Source organism: Drosophila melanogaster, chromosome 2R, assembly GCF_000001215.4.
Source record: "Drosophila melanogaster chromosome 2R".
NCBI lineage: Eukaryota > Metazoa > Arthropoda > Insecta > Diptera > Drosophilidae > Drosophila > Drosophila melanogaster.
In genome coordinates, this window is record NT_033778.4 from 22,785,525 (window position 1) to 22,807,751 (window position 22,227).

The following is a 22,227-nucleotide window of genomic DNA, read 5'->3' on the forward strand; positions in this document are numbered from 1 at the left end:
AGCAAAATTAGAGGAAAAGCTGGCTACGGCTCTTGTTTCACTTTGATTTATCGATGACTTGGGAAAACAAAAAGTTTTCTTTTTAATTACAGACTCTGCTGGGTCTCGCGCCAAATTGAGTTTTTCATTGCCATTCTGTATAATTAACAAATTGAGTTAGCCTTTTTCCGCATCTTTTTTTCAACCAGTTAACTAATTATAAATAGCAGCAAGCAAACATTTCCTTCGCTCATGTTTACAATTATTCTTACTCAAACATGAAAATGGCACTCGCTTGAATTCTAAATGTCGTCGAATTTATAGAAAACTTTTCCTACTTTTGTTATTTCTGATTAAATTTAATTTTTAATTGGCCATTCTAGATGAATTTTGATTCGCCTCTTTCGGGTGAGGTTTTTAAATTATTAATTAAAAGTCGAGAGGCGGACCGCAAAACAAAAAAAAAAAAACAAAATACAAATTCAAGATGATGGAAATGGTCTGTGGAAGATATATGAAAATGCAGAAGGAATTGTGCAAATATTTTGTATCATTAAAATTTAAAAGAATTTCTTTTCCCAAGCTCCACGTCAAGAGTTTCTATGCCGATGAGCTTTTCTTCTCAGTTTCTGCTTTATGAGCAGAAGAACATTTCGCCTTGTCTTGCTTTCTGCCGTGGAGCTTTATTTATTTATTTCCGGAAACGTGCCCTTGAGATTAAAGTATTTCTCCTACTCCACCCATCTGTACCACCCCCAGCAGAAGCGTTCGGCCATCTGTACGTAACTATGTACACCGTGTATATGCAAACGCAGATACATATCTGTTCGTTGTTCATTTGTTCATTAGGTTCCTTTGCGCGGTCCTTCTTGGCCGAGAGCTCCTTTGGCGCGTGTCTGGGTGTTTGGTCAAAGTTGTTCAAAGTTTCCACACCCACACCCACTCAACCCACCGCCTACCGTCCGGTCACGCCCCTTAAAAATGTCCTAGGCGTCAGTGCACTCAGAAAAATGATACCAAGCTTGTAAGCTTATCACATAAATATATATATAATGCCCACAAAAACTGCATAAAAGGTAAGTATACCTGTAAAAGTATATTTTATAAGACTAATATACAAATTATTACATATTAAATACTTTGATTTCTCTATGTATACTATATTTTTCTATATATACTATACTTTTAAGTGCATCCCTGTGACCATTTGCGCGCCTCTAATGAAAACACAATAAAAATTTTGCGCTTTTCTGCCTTCCCAAGTGGCTGTGAAATTTTTGATGAGTTTGTCAGCTTGTGGGAATTGTGCCAATCGCCGGCGCTTCTGCTGTCGCCGAACGAATACTTATTAAGCGCACTGTGCGCTCTTCGCAATACGCTTCGATCTAATTAAGCCGCTGTTCCTTTGCTCCTTGGAAGTGAAGGTCAAAGGCCGTCTTCTGCTGAGGATTGCCCATTGCCAGATAATTATTCGATGACTGCACGACACACTTAAGTGGATGACTATTTTTGCAGTAATTCAATTAGTCTGGAGCACATTCCTCGCCGTTCTGCGGCACAAAGTCAATAGACAACTTCATCTTAGTCTAAAGTTTCCTTTGGAGCGACAAAGTTCTCAACTTTCTTTTCTCTTGATGGCCAATTAGTTGGCTGAAATTGCAAAAGTCGTTTAAAGCATTTATGGCCTATATGAATTTCAAACGCCAGCCGACCTAGAAATCAATCACCAAGACTTTTCGTTTTAAAAATGTACGCAAGTCTGGTATCCATTTCCCCAGCTAACGTCGCTGCCTGTGATACCTTATTTTTCCTCCGCTTTTGAAACTGACACGCTGCTCTGAGGCGCAAATCTCATTTCCCTTGTGGCGGCAGAAGCCACTGAAAAAATGCTCCCCTTTCCTCGTCCGTCGTTTCTTTTTTCGGGTAACCCAATTTGATGGCCAGTGCTCCGCTGGCTTTGGCTCTCTGCTTACGTCACAGCTTCGCACCTCGCACAACTGGCTTTCTGTGTCACACACACTGGCAAAAGGGGCGCGCACACACACACGCAGACAGCCGGGGTCAAAATACTAGTGGTAGTGCAAATCGTTTTACAAAATTAACATCTTATTTTAGTTTTAAGAGTTTTACCTAATGTTAGACATTCAAAAGCGTAATGAATTGTAAAGTAGTTTTTGAACTTTCCCAATCCATACTAGAAGCCTTTCTATATGGCCATAGTACAAGTAAATGTGCAAATTCCTTAAGAAATAAAGCTAAACAAAATTTATGTTAAAGAACCTATATCGTATTTTACTATTACTTTGACCCCAGTTGTATTGACGCACACACATAACCGCTCTACATTATGGCCAAAAAGTGTACGAAACAACACATCGGAATGAGAGGCATAAAAAATGGTAACAAAATTACATACATCAAAGGTGTTTTTTTTTTTGTTTATGTCTCTTTGAATATACGAGTGTGTGTGTGTGGGCGGAAGAGTGGGCTGGGCTGTGGCACGAGGGGAGCAGGTTGTTTAAGGGATGCTGCGGGCCATCATGCTGGTTGCCCATTTGTGTTGTTGCTGCTGCTGACCAATGGTCCGTGTAATTTTTTGGCAAGCATCTCCCTGCATATCAGCGCACTTGTGAACCTTTTTTCGTTTTTTGGAGATGGGTCATGGAACATGCGTCCCTGGCCCTGCGATTGCTTTTCCATGTTACCTTTCGCTCCACAGCCCCCCGCATTCTCGCATCTCATTCACATTTATGATGAGTGTGCCCCCACTTTTCCAGACCAGATAAACTTGGCAAATATGCGGCCCTAGTTTAAAGCCAGGGCACGCGCCGATTGACATCATTAAGCCCAGACCATCCCGAAGAGCAGCTAGTGGCGGCACTAAATCATGATTCTGGCCATCCAAAAAAAATATGACAAAAAGTGAATGCACAACCAAATGAATGGCACACATGGGAAACGCTGTATGAACGCTGTACGAGGGATGGGCGGGAAAATGTAAAGAGTTTTGATTTATGCAAACAGTTTACTATTCACTGGAATAACAAAAAACGGCTTGCGCTGAAAATTACCTAGCTTAAAGCGGGAAATCCGGAGATGGGATCTCCAAAATGTAAATGAGCGTTATTCTCAATTTATTTCCGCTTGTGTTGTATGGCAGCAATTCAGAATGATAAAGTTGTTATGATGAGACAAAGATATTTATACAGTAGCGCATGGAATCCACTTAACCCGTTTTAATTTTAATATACTGTCCTGTGTGAACCTAATCCAATTAATAAAAGCCATGAGGCAACTTTAAAAGGAAAACCGGCAGATTGATCCTTAAGCAAACGGAACTCAATCAAGTTGTAAAGTGAGTATCCATATTTATGCGCATCCAGATGCTCTCAGATTTTTTGGCAATGGATCTATAAACAAGCCCATACAGCGAGGCTGTAAAGTTGATAAGACCAAACCCCAAAATACGTTCCCCAGCCAGATGCTCCCCACACAAGCGAGTGCTTGTGTGTGGTTCTTTCTTCTCGCCTTGTTTGCACTTGGTTATTGATAGTGCTTCAATCTGAGGAAATAATAAATAAATGAGCCTAACGTCACGGCTCATGTCGTTGGCCCACCTACGCCCCCACCTTGCCCCCGCGCCTCTCCGCAAACACGCAAACACATGCACACTTAAGCATACACGCACTCATACACACACACATATACGCTTACCAGCTCACACACACACAGCACACTCCCCCAAAACGGACTCATTCACTCACGACATTTCCTCTTCTGGTGCTGCTGCTCCTGTTTTCCATTTTCATTCTCTAGGCTCGTTCCCCCGTCTGTTTCTCAATTTTCCTCGGAGCTGCCAACATTTTTCACATCTCTGCTGTGCCTGCACTGAGAAAAATTCAATCCGCAACCAAATCATTATATAGAATTTATTTAAAGTTTTCTCTATCAAACATTTGTATATAAAAAGTTTTACAAAATTGCAAACTGGCACTACAAAACACGTATGTAAAAAATATATATCTTTAATGTAGTAATTAATGCATCCACATTTTCCCAGTGTATGTACATCTGCTTGCTCGCTCCTCTACGTACGTGTATGTGACGTATACGCAACGTGTGCCATATTTTTACATGCCCGCCGGGCAACAACAACTGCGACAACAAGCCGCCTGCAACTGACAGGTCGCACTGCCTATGACGACTGCCACGGGCCAGCATTTTCTTCTCAATTTTTTTTAGCGCGCCTCGCAGCAGAGTGTCCACCGGGCTTCCTTCCCTCGCATCGTTCGTTCCGCACAAAGAGCAAATTGTTTTTATAGAACACATCCTTCGCTCCTTCATTTCCACTACAACCCCCTGACATCTCAATTTGTTGGCATTGTTGTGCAGTTTGCATGCGAGCTTACAAGTTTCTTATTGCAATGCAAATTAACATTTTTCCAGAGCGCAGACACACGCACTTGGGTGAAATTTCATTAACATTGCGTATACGCCCGGTCGGCCGTACACTCATTAAGTAATCTGTTTCATCTGAGGCTGCTGCAAGGCACCTGTCCATAAAATGCATTAATCAACCGCCTGGCAATTTACTTCGCATGCTGGCAAATTAAGCGTTGGCAAAAATTTTAACTGATGAAGCAACCGGCGTAAGTATTCACAAAGGAATGCGTTAAGTAATAGCATTTAAGTAGTGCAAATGGGAAAGTGTTGTGTTTATCAATGCACTTTATGCAAATGTGCAAATATTTCTTTAATATCTTTAAAAGTGCAACCAAACTAATTCACACATGACTTTTTTATGTTTAATTTGGAGTGACGACCGTTGGCATCCATTTCATCGTTGGCCTGTCGATTTGCCTTTTAATAATTCGAGTTTCATTTTATCGTTTTCGGCATGAGTATGAGAACTGAAAAACATATACTTCTATCAGCTCAAAGAAAACATTTTCTGACATTTTAATATTTTGTTTTTATTATAGTGTCGCACTCGCACACACAACGGACACGCATTTGCTCTTAAATAATTCAGACACATGTTGTAATGCCCCAGTATATTCATCGATACCCAAGCTCACTCTGTCAGTTTGCTCTGACTGTCATTGCTTTTAAAAACTTTACGGCACTTGTGGGTTTTTTGTTTTTTCGGTATTTTCATGAAAATAAGTGAGCAAGGGTGGACCAGCAGACGACACAATATAAACACAACATTTCCTAAGATTATTTTAGAAAATGAAAGAGTAGGACTATCTTAATTGTCTTTCAAAGTCATAAAAGTTCATTTAAATATCGAAATCTCCTTTTAGTTTTGAGTTCAGAGCCACCCTAATGCCTATTCAAATATTTGTAGTAAATTACGAAGCGCATATCGAGTGAAAAGTGTCAGAGGCAAAGTTGGAGTAAGGTCAAGTTTTGTGTTCTCGTTTTTCGATATCTGGGAACCGTCTGCCAATCACAGTCGTGTGTGCCAGTGTGTGTGTGTGCTAGGGTCCTTTGCTATCTTCCATATCCTTTTACTTTGAATCCAGCAGCTGCTGCTTTTATGCCTTTCTCCCACATCATCGGCGGTGTCGAGATGTCGATGTCGTAGAATCGTCGCCGTCGCATTGCACATAAAACACTTTTATTGCTCATTTAGATATTTATGCGCAGTTTTATTATAATGAAAATTGTGCGTATGCGTGCGGTTTTTATTGTGATTGCATCGAGGCCAACGAAAGAGTCCCAAGTTGTGGTGCGTCACACAATTTTCCGCTCTCTATCTACATTCACATCTGTATGTTTGCCGAGTTTCAAACTTTCAACTGCACGTGGTTTTGATTTGTTTTCCCCTCTCCGTATGGAGCTCAATTTTACGCAGCTTTTGCCTTTTTGCATTTTATGCGTTCTTGCTTTTTACGAGCCTCACGTCGACCGCAAAACAAATTCAAATGGCAAACGGCAAGCGGCAAATGTCGCACAACGAATCGAGATCTGAGCCAAAAACCGAAGCTGATAAGTGTGCCCGCAGAAGTAGGCAACGATTTTTTTCATCGCTTTCTGAGCCGCTGCTGTGTGCCATTTAATTGCAAATTTATGTGTAAGCGCGTGGGGAGAAATTAATGACCGAAACTGCGTAACGAGCTTTTGAAAAAGTATGCGCCCCGCGATTGGCACTGGAACATGGTTGTACCATTAATTATCGCTGAAATTATCGATAAACTCGGAGAGGTGCTTTCCTTAAAATTATACAATATAATAATTTAAACTTTAATTGTGCACTTCAAGCGATTACTTTTGTTACAGCCAGTATATGACGCGTTTATTGCCATTAAATATATCTCATCAAGTGAGCTTCTGAAACCATAATTATTTATTAACCATTCAGTTGATGGCAATTCAGCCCATCTCATCTCATACAGTATATTATATAATTCAATGTGTATATTTATAGATATTTTTCTCTAGTACTGATGTGTTTTTGTCTAACACATGTTTATTCAAATTTCAGCAAACTTTGCGGCAAATTTGGCCTTTATTAGCTAAGTGCAATTAATGGACAAATTATAAAACCAGCATCGAGGCGGTTGCCACACCTACAACCACTCGAAATCAACAGCGACAGAACAACAGCCGCAGCAATAATAATTACAAACCAATTAAACGCATATTTACATATTGTCTTTGTCATAATGCAGTCGAAGATACAGATACAATGAATGCGATTACACACACACACACTCATACAATCACATTAACCGATGTATGTGTGGGTGCATCGCTGGGGACTCACCAGCAACAACAACCATGACAACGACAACTGATTGACGACAAACTGTCAATGGCACGAACACAAAACCAAACGAATACGCATACGCGTACGTTATGGCCACCCACCGGATCCTCCAGAACCAGACCAGGACCACCCAACAGCCACATACAGCCACACTCATACGCAATTGGATTTGCCATTTTCGTAAGTGAGTTTGAATGTGAGATTAAGCAAATATTGCGGTAAATTCAATTTTCAATTCAAAGCAATTGAGCAGGAAAAGGCGTTAACGAAATGCAAGGCTTTCCCAAGGAGTTGCTACCTCAGAATCTCAGAAGTGTCTTGACACTGATGCATTAATATTGCGCTTAACTAGTGAGCAACTGCAGGTCAAACTATCAGATTAAATATCAATATTTCTAGTTAAGTTTAGAACACAATAACTCAAAAGCTCACTAAATTCAATTTAGTTCGTTTCAATCTTTAAGCCTGTTCTCTGCAACTCAAATATCGCATGCCATCAGAATCAAGAATTGTATGGTGTCTTATTCATAGCATTTTTAATTACTTTATTTCTACAAAAAGCTACAAAAGGAGCAATAATTAATCTTGATTATATAGAAGCGAATACCAAGATTTTTCAGAATGCTGGAGGATTGTGCTCATGCCTATTTCCACCTATATGTTTTGTACGAAAATTCAGTTGTCAACGCAACTTGAAAGTTACTGCTGGCATCTATTATTAGCCAATTGCATCTTCCCACATTCCTTCACACATATTTCTAGTCGATCTACACACACTCACACAGAGCACAATTTCTATCGTGTTTTATATATTAGTCATTATTAAAAATGTACATAATATATATCCTACGTCAGATTAGTTTCTTTTTAGTTAAATACATAAAAAGGAGTTTCTTACTATCGTATAAAATATTACTATCATCGAATAAAATGATTTTTACTCTACATACTGGGACCACCATATATAAAGAATACAAAAAAATATATAAAACACATTTCGATTTTCAATGCAAAGCAGGAAGATGAACTTGCAATCGGATTTCCATGATGTGTACTATGTACGTATGTACATACATACAATACATGGTACAAGTAGAAGTGTATACCATGTGCATTTGTTTCGCTGAGTGCACACACCGAGGATGGTCCATTAGAGTGGTCAGTTGGCCAGTTGACATCCGTCCTCCGGAGCCTCGTTTCGTCTCCTTTGGCTAATGCGGCCACTGGGCAGTCAACTGATTCTGGTTCGTCCAGCCCCAACCGCCTTGTACAGTACTCCTTGTGTAGCGCAGTTGTGTTGATTTTGCCCTTTGGCTGACACAGAATGTTGTTGACTTTGCATATTAAAACCAAATGAGAATGCAGAAGCGGCTAACAACAGAACAGGGGCATTGTTGAAAGATGGTAGGAGGTGGCGAGGCACTTGGGCACTTATAAGGCTAATTTTTCATTTGTGACGCCCACGTTAAACTTTAATTAATTATATACAGTTTGTTTGGCAAATTAAAAATTGTTGACTTTCACAGAATCGCAGAATGATGACGGGGCCGATGGAGAGGAACCGGAAAATGAGGTTGGGGGAATTTTAATTAGGCAGCCCCACACCCACACACACATAAACAGGCAGACAGACCGAGTGAAAGGTTGCGTAAGAGGCTTAAAGTGCGAAAACGGAAGAAAAACTGCTAGAGGAAAATGTGAAATGCTGTCGAGTGTGACGTCCAATAAGAATTAGAGGCCAACAGGAGCGTCAAACAGAGCCAGTTGTTGCTGTTTTCCTTATTGCCATTGATTGACACGAAAAGCGGCTACGCTTTCAGGTGTGTGTGTTTGTGTGTGTTCGTTTGTTTGTGTGTGTATTTCACGGGTCCGCAATTTTTGGCACAGACGTGGGAAAATTGGGTGAAAGGGCCAGGGCGCTGAGAACCTGCTTTTCAGTGGCTGATGGAAGAGATGGAGATGCTGAGAAGGTTCCAACGTGGCCATCCACGCTAATTGGAGCACGTCGCAGTACACGCCTACACTGAAAAAAGTAGCACTCGATATCGATAGCAAAATCAGGAGATTTGCATAAGTTCTATTTTGTCTACAGATAATTGTTTATCAAACTTCGTTTGATATCCGTTTTTTCTCCCAAATTTCGATATCGATCCCAGAATAGATTATGTTTTCAGTTTTCCAAACCGGTAAATTTATCACCTAACTTTTTTCCCAGTGTACACGTACAAAGACCCAGGTGAAAATGAAGAAATGCACTTAATTGGAATACGACGCGGAGTGTAGGACAAGTGCGTTGCCATTGCTCCATGATTAATTAGTGGTCAACGGAAAGGTTGGGGACAAAATAGCGAAGTACACGGGGTGAAAAACTAAAACTGTCCGCACAGATGATTGATACCTTTGCAAAAAAAAAGTTGACAAAAATCAATTCGAAAGCATTTTAGTTCAGGTGTTCTAAAGTGCCATAATTAACTGTTTCCATTTTTCGCAACCCAATCAAATTATTGATTTTACAATCTTCTTTAGGGCTAGAGGTGTGGAATTAATTGCCTGATTCTCGGCAGCGTAACAAAGCCATCATCTCCAGCGAGAATTCTCCCTGAAATGAAGCTTTTCTCGACGTTTGTCGCGTTTCGTCTTACGCATAATTAGCCAGCGTAAGTAAACTCCTTAAGCTGCAGTTAAAAGCCATAAAACTTGCGCGCATCGTTGGCTGTCATGTTAAATTCATAATTTCAATTTGAAATTGTTATTACAGCCGTCGTTGTTTTGCCCGTCCCGTCCCATCACCTCCCATCCCACCCCCATAATTTCGCCTTAGCTCCCCCTTCAGGATCCTGCCTGATTATTATTGACAGTTGCCGACGTCTTCTGTTCCGTTCCGTTCTGTTCTGTTCAGGGCTGTCCTGTTCTCTGGGCTTTGTTTTAGTTGTCAGACACACACCCTATCCTGCTCATTTTAGTCTCATAAATATGCAAATTAATCATTTGCGGAAATTTACATACTTAATAAGTCGCTTTAATTAAATGTTCACGCACGCATGCCTTGCAATCTTGCCCCCGAGAATCGCATGAAATCGGCGGAATCCTTTTTTCAACATTAATGCCAGCTTGTTAATTGTACTGCAGCTGGAATTCATCTCCATACAGCTCTGGATCTCGATGTGTATCGGGCGCAATGTGAAAAAACTCTGGCCAACTGGCAACTGTTTCGCATTTTTCGGAACACGGTCACGTTTTCATTCAAAGCACCAGTGGCAACAGCACAAAAACAGTTTATCTGCCGAAAACAGCAAACAAAAAATTAAGAAAAAAAAGAGGCGAAAAAAAAACGATGAGCACAGAAATCTTTTTTATGTGTTCAACGAAAATTTTTCCCAAAACGAAAAAGAGCACCAGTGGCATTAAAAAAAGTATGCAAACTGTGGCGCAGCAAACATAAATTAACATTTTTATGCCCCGCTGCAATGGACCAACAAGAAGTTGGCTCAAAACTGAAACCGGTTGGAGGATGGGTTCTGGGTCTCGAATAGAGTGGGTGGTGTGGCCTACCAGCGGCTTCTAATGCCCGCATTATTTACGAGGAAGCTGAGGGCCCATTCACATCTCTCCATTTCATTTCATTTCATTTTATTTCAGTGCTGTTATGCTCTGTCCTTTTCGTTTCGTTTCGTTTCCATTTCGCCTCGCCGCATTCTCTGCCATTTGCCTTTGACGCCACAAATAATTTTAATTGGTTTTCCTTTTGGGGAGACCCTCAACCCCAGATGGTAATGACTTTATTTCTATATATTGTGAATTCACTGGGTTCTAAAGCCATAAGACCATAACTTGTATCGACCATGGGTAAGACGTGAGCAAGCGAGGAATATCAACCAAATTGGTCATCAATTTGGAAGCAAATTGGACTCAGCGATTCGAATTTAAATCAAATAGAAGAGAGATTAGATACCAGTTTGTGAGAATGGCTAACATATTTTTAAGTTTGTCAACAAGATAGCTCAAACAACATTAATTTACCAGAATGCTGATAGTGAACAACCTAAATCATCCCTCAAATATGCTATAGCATTCTCCATTTATTCATATTATTAAACTTTTGCATGTGTGTTTGTGCTGCAGCCGCAATTGCAATTTGATTTGGGCAAATTTACATAAATGTGAGTATGTGTTGTTTGTGGATTTGCACTAGCAACTTTTGGTTATGATGAATGGGAAAACAGTTGCTGGCAGATAGAAGGTGGGGAAGTCGAGCTGCCGCAATTTTATGAATTGGGTTATTTCCCAAAGTTATATAATGGCCAAAATCCTCAATTTAATATCACAAATACAAACAAATTTATATTTTTTTAGTCCAACAGTGAAGTTATTGTAATCTGACGTAGATACTATGGACGTACATTTAGTAAAATATGTACACTGCTATGATGATATAGTTTGCTTTTAATGAGAAAACTGATAAGGCAAAGTATGGTAAATAAATGAAACAGACAATGTATATGTATGGACATTTGTACAATGTACATTGTACATACGAGTAGATATTGATGCTGCAATTAACCAGCGGAAATTGCAATTTGTAGCATACTTTTTGGGCCTTGCTGACCATTCACTTACCTTTCTTTGCTGCAAGTTTCACTTTTGCTTTCGTCCTTTCTTCAACTCTCTTTATCTCTCGCTCTCTCTCTCTCTCTCTTGGTCGTTCTCGCGCTCTCTTTCTCTTTGGCTCTCTTTTTTCAATTCTTTTTTTCACTCACTCAGACAGCTTAGCAAGCCATTGTTTTAGTTGTAGCTGCTAATGTTGTTGTTGCTTTTGTTGTCATTCCGAAGTCAGCGACACACACGCACACACACTGGCACACACACGCATAACGGTTGTCGTGGGAGAGGGACGGCGGACGAGCGGGCGAATTCATTAGGCATGCGGGAATTTTAATTTCACTTGCTCACACGCGCGCACATATGTGGCGACATATTTCTCAAACATTTTCGTTAGATGTTGTTCTTGCTGTTGTTGCTATTATGCTTGTTGTTGTTGTTGTTTTTCCTCCCGTAGCCGATGTCGTTGTTGTTGGTGTTGGGCATTCTATGGCCTTTGTTTTTGCCCGAGCGGCGCTTTTCAATTTGCATGTCGCGCTGACCTTGCCGCCAAGTGGAAATAACTGTGCCAGCACACACGCACACACGCGTTCTTTCACGCTGACAGCTGTCAAAAATTGCGGATGGCGGATGGCGAATGGCGGATGCGGAATTGCGAATGCGGATTTTACAGCTGTATGCGTAGCTGGAGCACGTAGATGCCGCCGATACGCGGCTGCCGGCGAGGATAACGGTCCAAAATCTCCATCTTTGCACAAAAAACTAGAGAGTTTAATGTTCAGTCAAGTGCGTGAGTGAGTGGGACGGAGGACGCACTCGCCCCCCTGCTTCCACACTTCCTCTCCCGCTCGCACTTCGTGCTCCTAAGCTTATTTATCTTTTCCCCGTTGCCTTTGTTCTACGCTCTCTGTGCGTGCGGTTCTTATATGTATGTGTGTGTGTGTGATGACAAATTTCTGTCATTGTCTGTGTGCAGCAGCAGGAGCAGCATCCAAATATAAAAAAAGAAATCGGAGTATCTCTTCCAGTTTCAGAGTTTTCGTTCCTCTTTTTTATGTGTTTTTTGGAGATTGTACGCTGGATGTCCAATTCTTTGTTGGTGCGATAATTTGCATAATAAACGTTGTTGTCGAAAATTAAGAAAAATGAAACGGAACACCGGATAACACGTGGCCAGAAATTTCAAGACTTTTCTGGCCCCGCAGAAGGCAGCTTTCTGGACTCTTTCGGGGGAGAGGTGGTGAAAATCCAGTGGGTTTATCCTCACACAAATATCCTCACATTAATGGCACATGCAATTTTCCCCTACATTTGGCACCTAGCACCCAGCTTTCACCCGCAGTACCGTTATACCGTTCCGTTTTACCGTTTTACCGCCGCGTTGTGTTCACAGGACCGCACAAGCTCAGACTGAAGCGACGAAGTGAAGCTGCGTGAGCGAGCGGCTGGTTGCTTTTACGCTTTAATACTAAAAAAAAAGGAAAACGGTCCTTTTTGCTTTCGTTCGCTCGCGCGCACAGCTTCCTTTGCTTCCTCTTTGTCGTCGGAGTGTAGACTTTCTCGCCGCTCTCTTTGCGCAACAATGAAACTCTTGAAAGTCTCCAAAATGAACAGACCGTTTTAATATCTTGGCCATATTTCGAACGCATTCCGATAAACATTTACTCCAAAGTCAAGTATGTGAATCTGTTAAGGTAAATAGGGATGTAATCTGCCCATCCAATTACAATAGCATGCTTTTAGGCTGCTTATAAATTATCCCAGAGTTCTTCGAACCATATTTATGGCGGCGTCCACATATAAATATAGTTAAGTTATCGCAACAGTCTTCAACGATCTTTGGTATTATCAGATGACCTGATTCCCTTGGTATTTTAAAATAAGTGTGAATGAATCACATGAATGAATTCAAAATTTTCTAATAAGATTTCTACAAGTTTAAGAACATCACCAACCATCGTATGTTTAATGTCACCACCAAGGGTGCCCGTATTACGACATAACGTGACCACATATTTTAGGGAATTTTTAAAAAATAAGCATAGAAATTATCTCTTATAACTAAAGTCATGTCCACTTTGCTTTGAGTATTAATTTAATTTGAGAAATTATATTGCGTCGCGTAAGCTGCCACCACTGAGGGTGACCGTACTTGCGACCGGTGTGCCCGCACCGCGCAATCACCAGCACTTCGGCCGTTTCCCAGCACTGCCTCACCGAACGTCTGGCCAGCGACCATCTTGTGAAAAGTACTACGAGTGTGGAGAGGAGTTGGCTTAGGAATTGTACAATTACTTCTGCGGCGAACAGTTAAAAAGCATTAAAAATGTCGATTTTTTCCGCCCGCCTGGCGTCCTCGGTCGCCCGTAACCTGCCCAAGGCTGCCAACCAGGTACCGCACCGAATTCCAGAAATTAAATCGCCCGACGAAGAGTTGGCGAAAAAGTGTAATACATAACCGAATCGATGGGGTACTTTGCAGAAAATTAGTGCATCCGGGTGGTTCAAAGATCGATCGAACTGTGGATAAAGACTTTCTGGATGCGTAGCAAGTATTCGGGTGGGATTTTGTACCATTTTCCAACAAGAATTTAGTGTTACGCAATGCGGCGAATTGCAAGGCGGCCGCTGAAATTGTGGGTTACATAATCAGTGCCAACCGAGAATTTGCTAAGCAAAACAGAGTTTTTGGTTATTTTTTCAGTAAAAGTGTGCGAAGAACGCTGCAATGTCTTTGTTTTTGTCCTCACATTACATAATTGTGATGTGGGTGAGATGCGGTGCCCGAAAAGTTTGAGGTTAGGTGCGGCTGTCAAGCAAGTGGTGAAGGTGGAAAGAATACAAAGTGGGGAAGTGCCGACATCCAGATACCCTGTAATCAGTTTTTTTTTTTATTAACTAGCTAGAAAGTACTGGAGAGAAGTTATTGAACGATCGTACCCTGCGGTTATCCAACGACACGGACCTACACCTTACATAATCTCGCATAATCATATCGATTAACCTACTCTCTTACAGGTCGCCTGCAAAGCCGCTTATCCCGCCGCCAGTCTTGCTGCCCGCAAGCTCCATGTGGCCAGCACGCAGCGTAGCGCTGAGATCTCCAACATCCTGGAGGAGCGCATCCTGGGCGTCGCCCCCAAGGCTGATCTGGAGGAAACCGGCCGTGTGCTGAGCATCGGTGACGGTATCGCCCGTGTCTACGGTCTGAACAACATCCAGGCCGATGAGATGGTGGAGTTCTCCTCCGGACTGAAGGGCATGGCCCTTAACTTGGAGCCCGACAACGTCGGTGTTGTGGTCTTCGGTAACGATAAGCTGATCAAGCAGGGCGATATCGTCAAGCGTACCGGTGCCATCGTGGATGTGCCCGTCGGTGATGAGCTGCTGGGTCGCGTCGTCGATGCCCTGGGAAATGCCATCGACGGCAAGGGTGCCATCAACACCAAGGACCGTTTCCGTGTGGGAATCAAGGCCCCCGGCATCATCCCCCGTGTGTCCGTGCGCGAGCCCATGCAGACCGGTATCAAGGCCGTCGACTCCCTGGTGCCCATCGGTCGTGGTCAGCGTGAGCTGATCATTGGCGATCGTCAGACTGGGTAAGATTCTGGAGATAACCAAACCATGACACACCATTTCTCAATTGCTAGCAAGCAAAATTTAACCAAACAATTTTGTATTTAATCTGCAGTAAGACCGCTCTGGCCATCGACACCATCATCAACCAGAAGCGCTTCAACGAGGCCCAGGACGAGTCCAAGAAGCTGTACTGCATCTACGTCGCCATTGGCCAGAAGCGTTCCACCGTCGCCCAGATCGTGAAGCGTCTGACCGACTCCGGCGCCATGGGCTACTCCGTGATCGTGTCGGCCACCGCCTCCGACGCTGCTCCTCTGCAGTACTTGGCCCCCTACTCCGGATGCGCCATGGGAGAGTACTTCCGCGACAAGGGCAAGCACGCCCTGATCATCTACGATGATTTGTCCAAGCAGGCTGTGGCCTACCGTCAGATGTCCCTGTTGCTGCGTCGTCCCCCAGGTCGTGAGGCCTACCCCGGTGATGTGTTCTACCTGCATTCGCGTCTGCTGGAGCGTGCCGCCAAGATGTCCCCCGCCATGGGAGGCGGTTCCCTGACTGCTCTGCCCGTGATCGAGACCCAGGCTGGCGATGTGTCCGCCTACATTCCAACCAACGTCATCTCGATTACCGACGGACAGATCTTCTTGGAGACCGAGTTGTTCTACAAGGGTATCCGCCCTGCCATTAACGTCGGTCTGTCCGTGTCCCGTGTGGGTTCCGCTGCCCAGACCAAGGCCATGAAGCAGGTGGCCGGTTCCATGAAGCTGGAGTTGGCCCAGTACCGTGAGGTCGCTGCCTTCGCCCAGTTCGGTTCCGATCTGGATGCCGCCACCCAGCAGCTGCTGAACCGTGGTGTGCGCCTCACTGAGCTGCTCAAGCAGGGTCAGTACGTGCCCATGGCCATTGAGGATCAGGTGTGTATGCCAGGACTTACCTAGCAACTAACTTATATCCGTAGTGACAACGCGGATATCGCGATTCCCGTGTAAAACCCAACCTCTAATCACCCAACATCAAATCTTCCAGGTCGCCGTTATCTACTGCGGTGTGCGCGGTCATCTGGACAAGATGGATCCCGCCAAGATCACCAAGTTCGAGAAGGAGTTCTTGCAGCACATCAAGACCTCCGAGCAGGCTCTGCTCGACACCATCGCCAAGGACGGTGCTATCTCGGAGGCGTCCGATGCCAAGCTGAAGGACATTGTTGCCAAGTTCATGTCCACCTTCCAGGGTTAAGCATCAGCAGCAAACGAAGAATAGGAGTAGCGGTGCGTGCAATTAACATCATAGATGGCTCGAATAATGCTGCCATCCCTGCGCGCCATCAACAACAACAAATAACAACCTACAACTTAAGATAAACAGAAATTATAAAACAAAAACAAGAGAAAACTCCTTTGCACATTCATGTTTTCCTGCGCATCCTGACTGGATCGATCGCCTTCAATCCGTGGTTCGGTGCCATTATGCCGCAAAATCTTGGGAGAGAGAGAGCCGGCCCTGGCTACGGAGTGGACGGCGAGCCCCAGCCGGATGCACTTTCGAGTTTCAGCGAAAAATCCTTGCGGTTCCTCCAACCTCCAAAACGATAGATAATCCCCCGTTGTTCTTCTACCTAAAATATGTAATCAATATTTGAAATATTGTAATCGAGAATAGTCGAAATAATGTCTGAGGATGATTGTGAAACGATGATGAATTAAAACGATACTAAATTATACTCTAAATGAGTCCTGCTCACACTTCTTTGCTGGGATTATTTCCTTTTGCTTTCTTTTTTAATTCCCGATTTTGGTAATATAATTTAAAGAATTCTTGACAAATTGTTATGTTCTAAGCCATTTGGAGATGTCTTGCCAGGAATCTTTGAGCATATTTTGTTAATAGGGGTTTTAAGCTTGGTTTCTTGAGGTTCTGTTGCCGAAATGGATTTCCCTAACTAATCCTGGTCCTTTCGGCTCAGCTGATCCGCCAGACGACGAGCAGATGTCCTTTTGCGTAACCGTAACCTCTTGACCCCCGTGCGAATTAGCCACCCCTTGAACTACCTGAACGACCGCCTGTCTGCTCCAAGGCGCAGGATTCAGAAAGGAACTCGAACCCGGTGGTTCGGAGTGGTTCATGCTGTGCATATTTCGGTAACAGCAAGCCAGAAGCGAGAGCAAGAAGTTTCCAAAAAGAGAAGAAGAAACAGAGGGTACCAAGACCCAAAAACTGTAAGCCCGATTTATACGGCATGGAGTTTTTATGACGCCGATTGCCACTGGCAGCCAACATAAAATATGCCAAAAGGGAGGAGCAGCGGAGGTGCCGAGAAAAATGACTTTCTTTTTACTACATTTGTTTGACCGTAAACAAGAATTAATGAGAGTCATAAAACCGTCAAACTTAAATTTCGAACAGGCGCACAGCAAAGTCAGCAGGCCGTGTACAGTGGGCGCTCTATAAGGCGAACAAATGTTGAAACTCAAACTTTTTACCTAATGCATTAATTGCTACTAACGAAAACTATTTGAAATATTCGTTCGATAATTCGCTTATATGTTTCTTAAGAACTTAACTATAAGGTTGCCTTTATTTGGCTTTGTATCGAGTAACTACTGTACATGAGAAAAGTGAGATAGACACCCACACACACACACGCACAACCATGTGCGAGCAATGTGCTCGGCAATTACCGTTGCCCATGGAACACGGTACCAAAAAAAGGGAGAGAAAAGCGTTAAAAAGGGAAGAAGGAAAGGGAGAAGCGGAAGAGAAGTAACTGACCTGCGATCGGGAAGGTGACCTTCCCCAGGGGCGCCGACTATACATATGTTTGTATGTATGTACATAGGTGCAGGGTATACAGAGGTATATCACTGTACATATATTGTGTATTCAGGATTGATAAGAATGCAGGACAAAAGGACCTCCGTCCTTGGAAAAGGGTCTGCGTTCATCTCAGGCTGTCTGGTTTTTTTAGGGGTGTGGAAAATTTCTCACACTTATCAGCTGTCGGAAAGATTTCAAAACTAATGAAGTCACATGGCGGCACATTGCATGCAAGGTAAACACGAATATTGTTTATAAAATTATACAAAACTTTATTTTCTATGTATTGTTCAGAGACATTTTTGGGAAACATCAGTTAGTTAAAACGTGTTTTAATCGTTGCTTAGTGGTAAACAATATAACTAGCATAAGTTGTTTTTGTATGAATGTGCGAAATACATGATATAAATTACAAATAGTCTACGTCTCTTTTTTATGCGATTTATGGGAATAATTTTGCACAATTTTTTGGATTTATTCATTCCCATCGAAACTAAAAACTAACGACAAATACAATTAGTGATAGGTAGGTAGGGGATGAAATGATTTCACGGGTACAATTATAAAATATAATTCTTGGAGAGACAACGCCGATGTGTTCGGCCAGCAAATGAACTCGTTGCCCACTCTCTCTCTCGGTGTCCACCGCTCCGCCGCTCGCTCCCACTGAGATGGTGACCCAGCGAAAGGAGCTGACGGGCTCCAGTTTAGTTCGGTTCCTAGTCTTACCGGAGGAACTCACTCCCAGCGGCCGGCTCGCGAGCAACTTGTGCTCCGTGGGCAAAGATGCCGGAGCCAGCTCTTGGCAGTAGCCGAAAACTGCTCAAGGGACTCCAGCAGATTACGATATCTTAGGGATGGGTGATGCAGGTAAAGATAGTTGGCAATGCGACTACGGTAACTATACGCATTTTTTAACGAACACGAAACGAACAGAAAATGAAATACGCTACAAATTTAAAAATGAAAACAAATTAAACTAAACTAGGTAAGTCAGGGTCTTCCAGTCCGCCTTGGACCGCACTATTTCCTCTGGCTCTGGCCCACAATCGAGTCCATCAGCGCACCGGTCAGCTCCGTTCGCAGCGCGATCTTCTGGAACTTGCTGCCCTGGTACTTGTTGTAGATGGCCTTCAGCTTGGCCTGAGGAGCGTCCCGGGCCAGTTTCGCGATCAGCCGGGTAATCGGACGCAAGTGCGCGGCCGAGTATCGCGAGTAGAAGGTCAGAGTGGGCGTCCAGTGACGGTCGTTGAATCCTGTACCGGCCCGGTGGTTTCCATTGAGCAAGTGCAGCGACAGGAACAGTGAGGCAGCTGCAATCTAAAGGCGCCGCAAAAAATATTACATATACCTATGCTAAATAAAAGGGGATAGTGTATTGAAACCCACCTCCGATGGCCTGTAAGTGGCCATTTCGTAGTCCACGGAAGCTAACTCGATGAAGTACTTGGACATCGTATGGTGCTCGTCCTCGGCGCCAGCAGCCTTCGAGTAGCGTCGAAGGAAGTGAATCGGCAGCGGACGCGACAGATTACAGTCGATGGCCTTGAAGATTTGCAGCTCCATCTGTCGGATCTGCCGGGCAGTGTAGGTGTCGTCCGTGATGAAGACGAAATCTCCGATTGCCGGCGGGAACAGCTCCTCGTACTTGGTGGCTATGAAGAGTGCTGTCACTCCCACCAATTGCAAGTACGTGCGTTTGGTGTCCTTGACCACCTGCAGGTAGCGATCAATGATAGCCACCGCCAGCTGGAAGGTCTCTGCAGCCAGATGGAACTGCAGGTGGACTTCGTTGATCCAATCGATCAGCACGGCTCGCATCTTGTGGGACACCTCCTTCTGTCCGGCCAGGTGATCCTTGTGAATGGGCTGCTCCAGCTCCACCTGATACAAGTAGTCGTAGATGTCGTTTACATATTCGGAGACCAGTACCAGGTTCTCCTTGTCATTGGCATCAATGTCCTCGATTCCAGCCAAGCGCTTGCTGGAAAGGGACATGGTGGTGGGCATCGTAGATGTGGTCGTAGTGACTGCACTGTTGCCCCTAATAAGGGGCATCCTGGTCGCATCCTTTTTCACTTCCAGTGAGTCCTTCTTGGTTTCTGGCAGTTCCTTCTTGGTCTCTGCCTCTTTGCGGGAAACAGCTACTGGTTCCCGTCGAATTCCTGAAACTCCCATCACGGGTTTGGCCAAAGCGGCACGCAGTTTGGTCAGCGACTTCTTCGACAGATTGCTGTCCTCGCGCTTTAAGGTGGGCTCGTTCACGTTCTCGGAAGAACTGGACTTGACTGTAACTTTGGGGATTCAAGATGAATTGGGGTCAGTATGATGCAAGCCATTCAAAAATTGGAAATGGTAGATGATGATGATTGGTAGATGATTGCTCTTTTGCTTACCTTTAGTGGGTTCTACAGTGGTCTTGGTCGGAACGCGATTGCGCACCGAATTCGAACGCAAAAACGCCGACACGCCCCCCTCGTTGACCTTGGGCGGAACGGCGCCATTGCCATTGCCATTGGTGCTGCCCAGTGGCTGTTTCTTCCAGTGGCTGTCCACCCGAGCTTTGGCATTGCGCAGGGCGTCTGTGAGCTTGAGATCCTTGGAGCTGCTCGGTGGAGTAACCACATGTGATTGCGAATGGAATACTTGATACTGGTTCAAACACTTACTCTTTCTGTGCCGCATCCTTCGCTGCGATGGGACGACTTATGCCGCGATTCTGCAAATCGCCCAAGGCCGCGCGTTTTGTTGTTGCCTCCATGGAAGGAACCGTCAATTTCTTCAATTGCACTTGCTTGAAGTTCTCCGAAGCGTTCTATCGAATATTGTTTAATTAGTTTTAGAAAACAAATGGAGAAGTGCAACAAGTATAGTTGAATGCATATCTGCACTTTGAACCCTATTCTTTAACATCTTTAATTATTGAGCACTGATTTTAATTATTTTAAATTGTTAAAGCAAGATCAGTTTGTTGCATAATAATGACTTGATCATGAAATGCACCTTTTCAAGGGCGGCCATTTTGGGAAAAGCACCGCAAGACTGATCCTCGATTTATCTCCTCTGTGATTTGGTGCGAAAAATAGGTGTGGAGAGTACTAATTAACGGTGCAAGCACCGCCGGTAGAAAATTGCGCCAAAATGTGAGCAAGGCAACTGCAACAACGACAACAATGAGCGCCCGGGACAAACGGCACTCTTTCTTTTCCCCCTCCCTTCACACACTCATCGCACTATCGCAGCGTCCTCTTTGCCCCTCTCTACATGACCACGCTGCAATGGCGTCTCGCTGATGACGAGCCCACTAGTTTGTGACTTTACCATGACCTTTTCGCGGATGCCACGGTAATCTTAATGTTCTAGGGATCAACTCACCTCATCGCCACGCATTTTCAGTGTTGTGCCCACCATTTTGATTGCTTCTTTTCTATCTGTACAAACACAATTAACACGAAGATAGGCAGACGCTTGGCTATCACTTGGTTTGGTTGACTTTTGATCGCGTTTCTGTGACCGAACGCTTGTTTAGCTGTTGAATTTGTTGTCCGAATATATGATTACTAATAGTTTATAATTTACAAGTCGAGTGCGGGATTGTCAATTCTCCGAAAACCTGATCGAGTTTTTGCACACGAAGCGAGGCCAAGCTGCCGTTTGAATTTGAAAATGGGAATGGGGATGGAAGTAAACTCGATGATAAATGCCGATGAGTTTGACGATATCGATTTCTGGACTTAGTTCCCTTTTAAGCCGCAGTGGCGCTCGAGAATAATCGATTTATTAGAGCAGAGCATGCAAAATAGAGATGCGATACGTGCGATAATTTTCGATAGTTTTAGTGTGACCAGTACTGGTGCACAGCTTATCGATGACAGGGCTGAAACAGTGCTACCCATAAATTTCAAATTTAAATTTAAAATTAGCCGAAAAAGAAAACGTTACAGTTTGAAATTTCTGTTAGATATTCAAGCTCAATCCATTTTATACATATTTTAAAAATGAAAACTTCATGGATTAAATTTGATAGTTGGTTAAGGTTCCCCATTTTAATAAAGCCATCGCTTTGACTGCCAGTCGTCACTCGGTTGCACCATCCATTGATTGCATCAATTAAAAGTTGATCACTTCAATTGGCTGTGTTCGGTTTGTTTTTGTGCCCCCCTGATTTGCATTCGCTGATTTAAGATTTCCTGCTGCCACAGGCCGCAGAACATCGAAACTCCGCGGCGGAAATGCAGCATAATTCTTGCCACTCCGCAGCCTTTTTTGCTGATGATCAGTGTCAAGTTTTCGTCTGCTCCATCATTTTCAAGCACTTGACCACAAAACAATCGCCATCGCCTCAGAATTTTGCCTCTGTTTTTGTTTAGTACCCCAAACTCTCCTGTTTTTTTTTTGTGGCCCTTTGCTGCGTCTTAACGGTTGGCGCATTCTTCTTCTCTTCTTCCGGCGCTCTGGCTCATTAGCATATATTTATGAGT

At 43.6% G+C, this 22,227-nt stretch overlaps 3 protein-coding genes across 9 annotated transcripts in view; 1 reads left to right on the forward strand and 2 right to left on the reverse strand.

Moving 5' to 3' along the window:
- CG42260 (uncharacterized protein) overlaps positions 1–12,765 on the reverse strand; it is a 57,291-nt gene extending 44,526 nt beyond the window's left edge. For all 4 annotated transcript variants that reach the window (NM_137873.3, NM_001274212.1, NM_001370013.1 and 1 more), the window contains exon 1: positions 11,372–12,765. The gene's annotated coding sequence lies outside the window, so the exon portion shown is untranslated. The remainder of the gene's footprint in view (positions 1–11,371) is intronic.
- Positions 12,766–13,574: 809 nt separating this feature from the next.
- blw (bellwether) lies at positions 13,575–16,656 on the forward strand. The gene is made up of 4 exons (NM_166554.3): positions 13,575–13,745; positions 14,372–14,952; positions 15,045–15,846; positions 15,959–16,656. Exons 1-4 carry the CDS (start codon positions 13,680–13,682, stop codon positions 16,166–16,168), a joined length of 1,659 nt encoding a protein of 552 aa, NP_726243.1. The 5' UTR covers positions 13,575–13,679; the 3' UTR covers positions 16,169–16,656.
- A 1,340-nt stretch (positions 16,657–17,996) lies between these two features.
- On the reverse strand, positions 17,997–21,424 carry CycB (Cyclin B). 4 transcript variants are annotated; one of them, NM_166556.3, is made up of 5 exons: positions 21,122–21,424; positions 20,416–20,561; positions 20,143–20,351; positions 19,136–20,034; positions 17,997–19,066 (listed from the first exon to the last, which is right to left on the reverse strand). In NM_166556.3, the coding sequence occupies exons 1-5, from the start codon at positions 21,155–21,157 to the stop codon at positions 18,770–18,772; spliced, it is 1,587 nt and encodes a 528-aa protein (NP_726245.2). In that variant the 5' UTR covers positions 21,158–21,424; the 3' UTR covers positions 17,997–18,769. The 4 variants fall into 4 exon arrangements, with proteins under 4 accessions (NP_726245.2, NP_726244.1, NP_726246.1 ...); NM_166555.3 differs by having other exon boundaries at positions 19,136–20,040; NM_166557.3 differs by lacking the exon at positions 21,122–21,424 and adding an exon at positions 20,750–20,975 and having other exon boundaries at positions 19,136–20,040.
- Between the last annotated feature and the right edge of the window lie 803 nt (positions 21,425–22,227).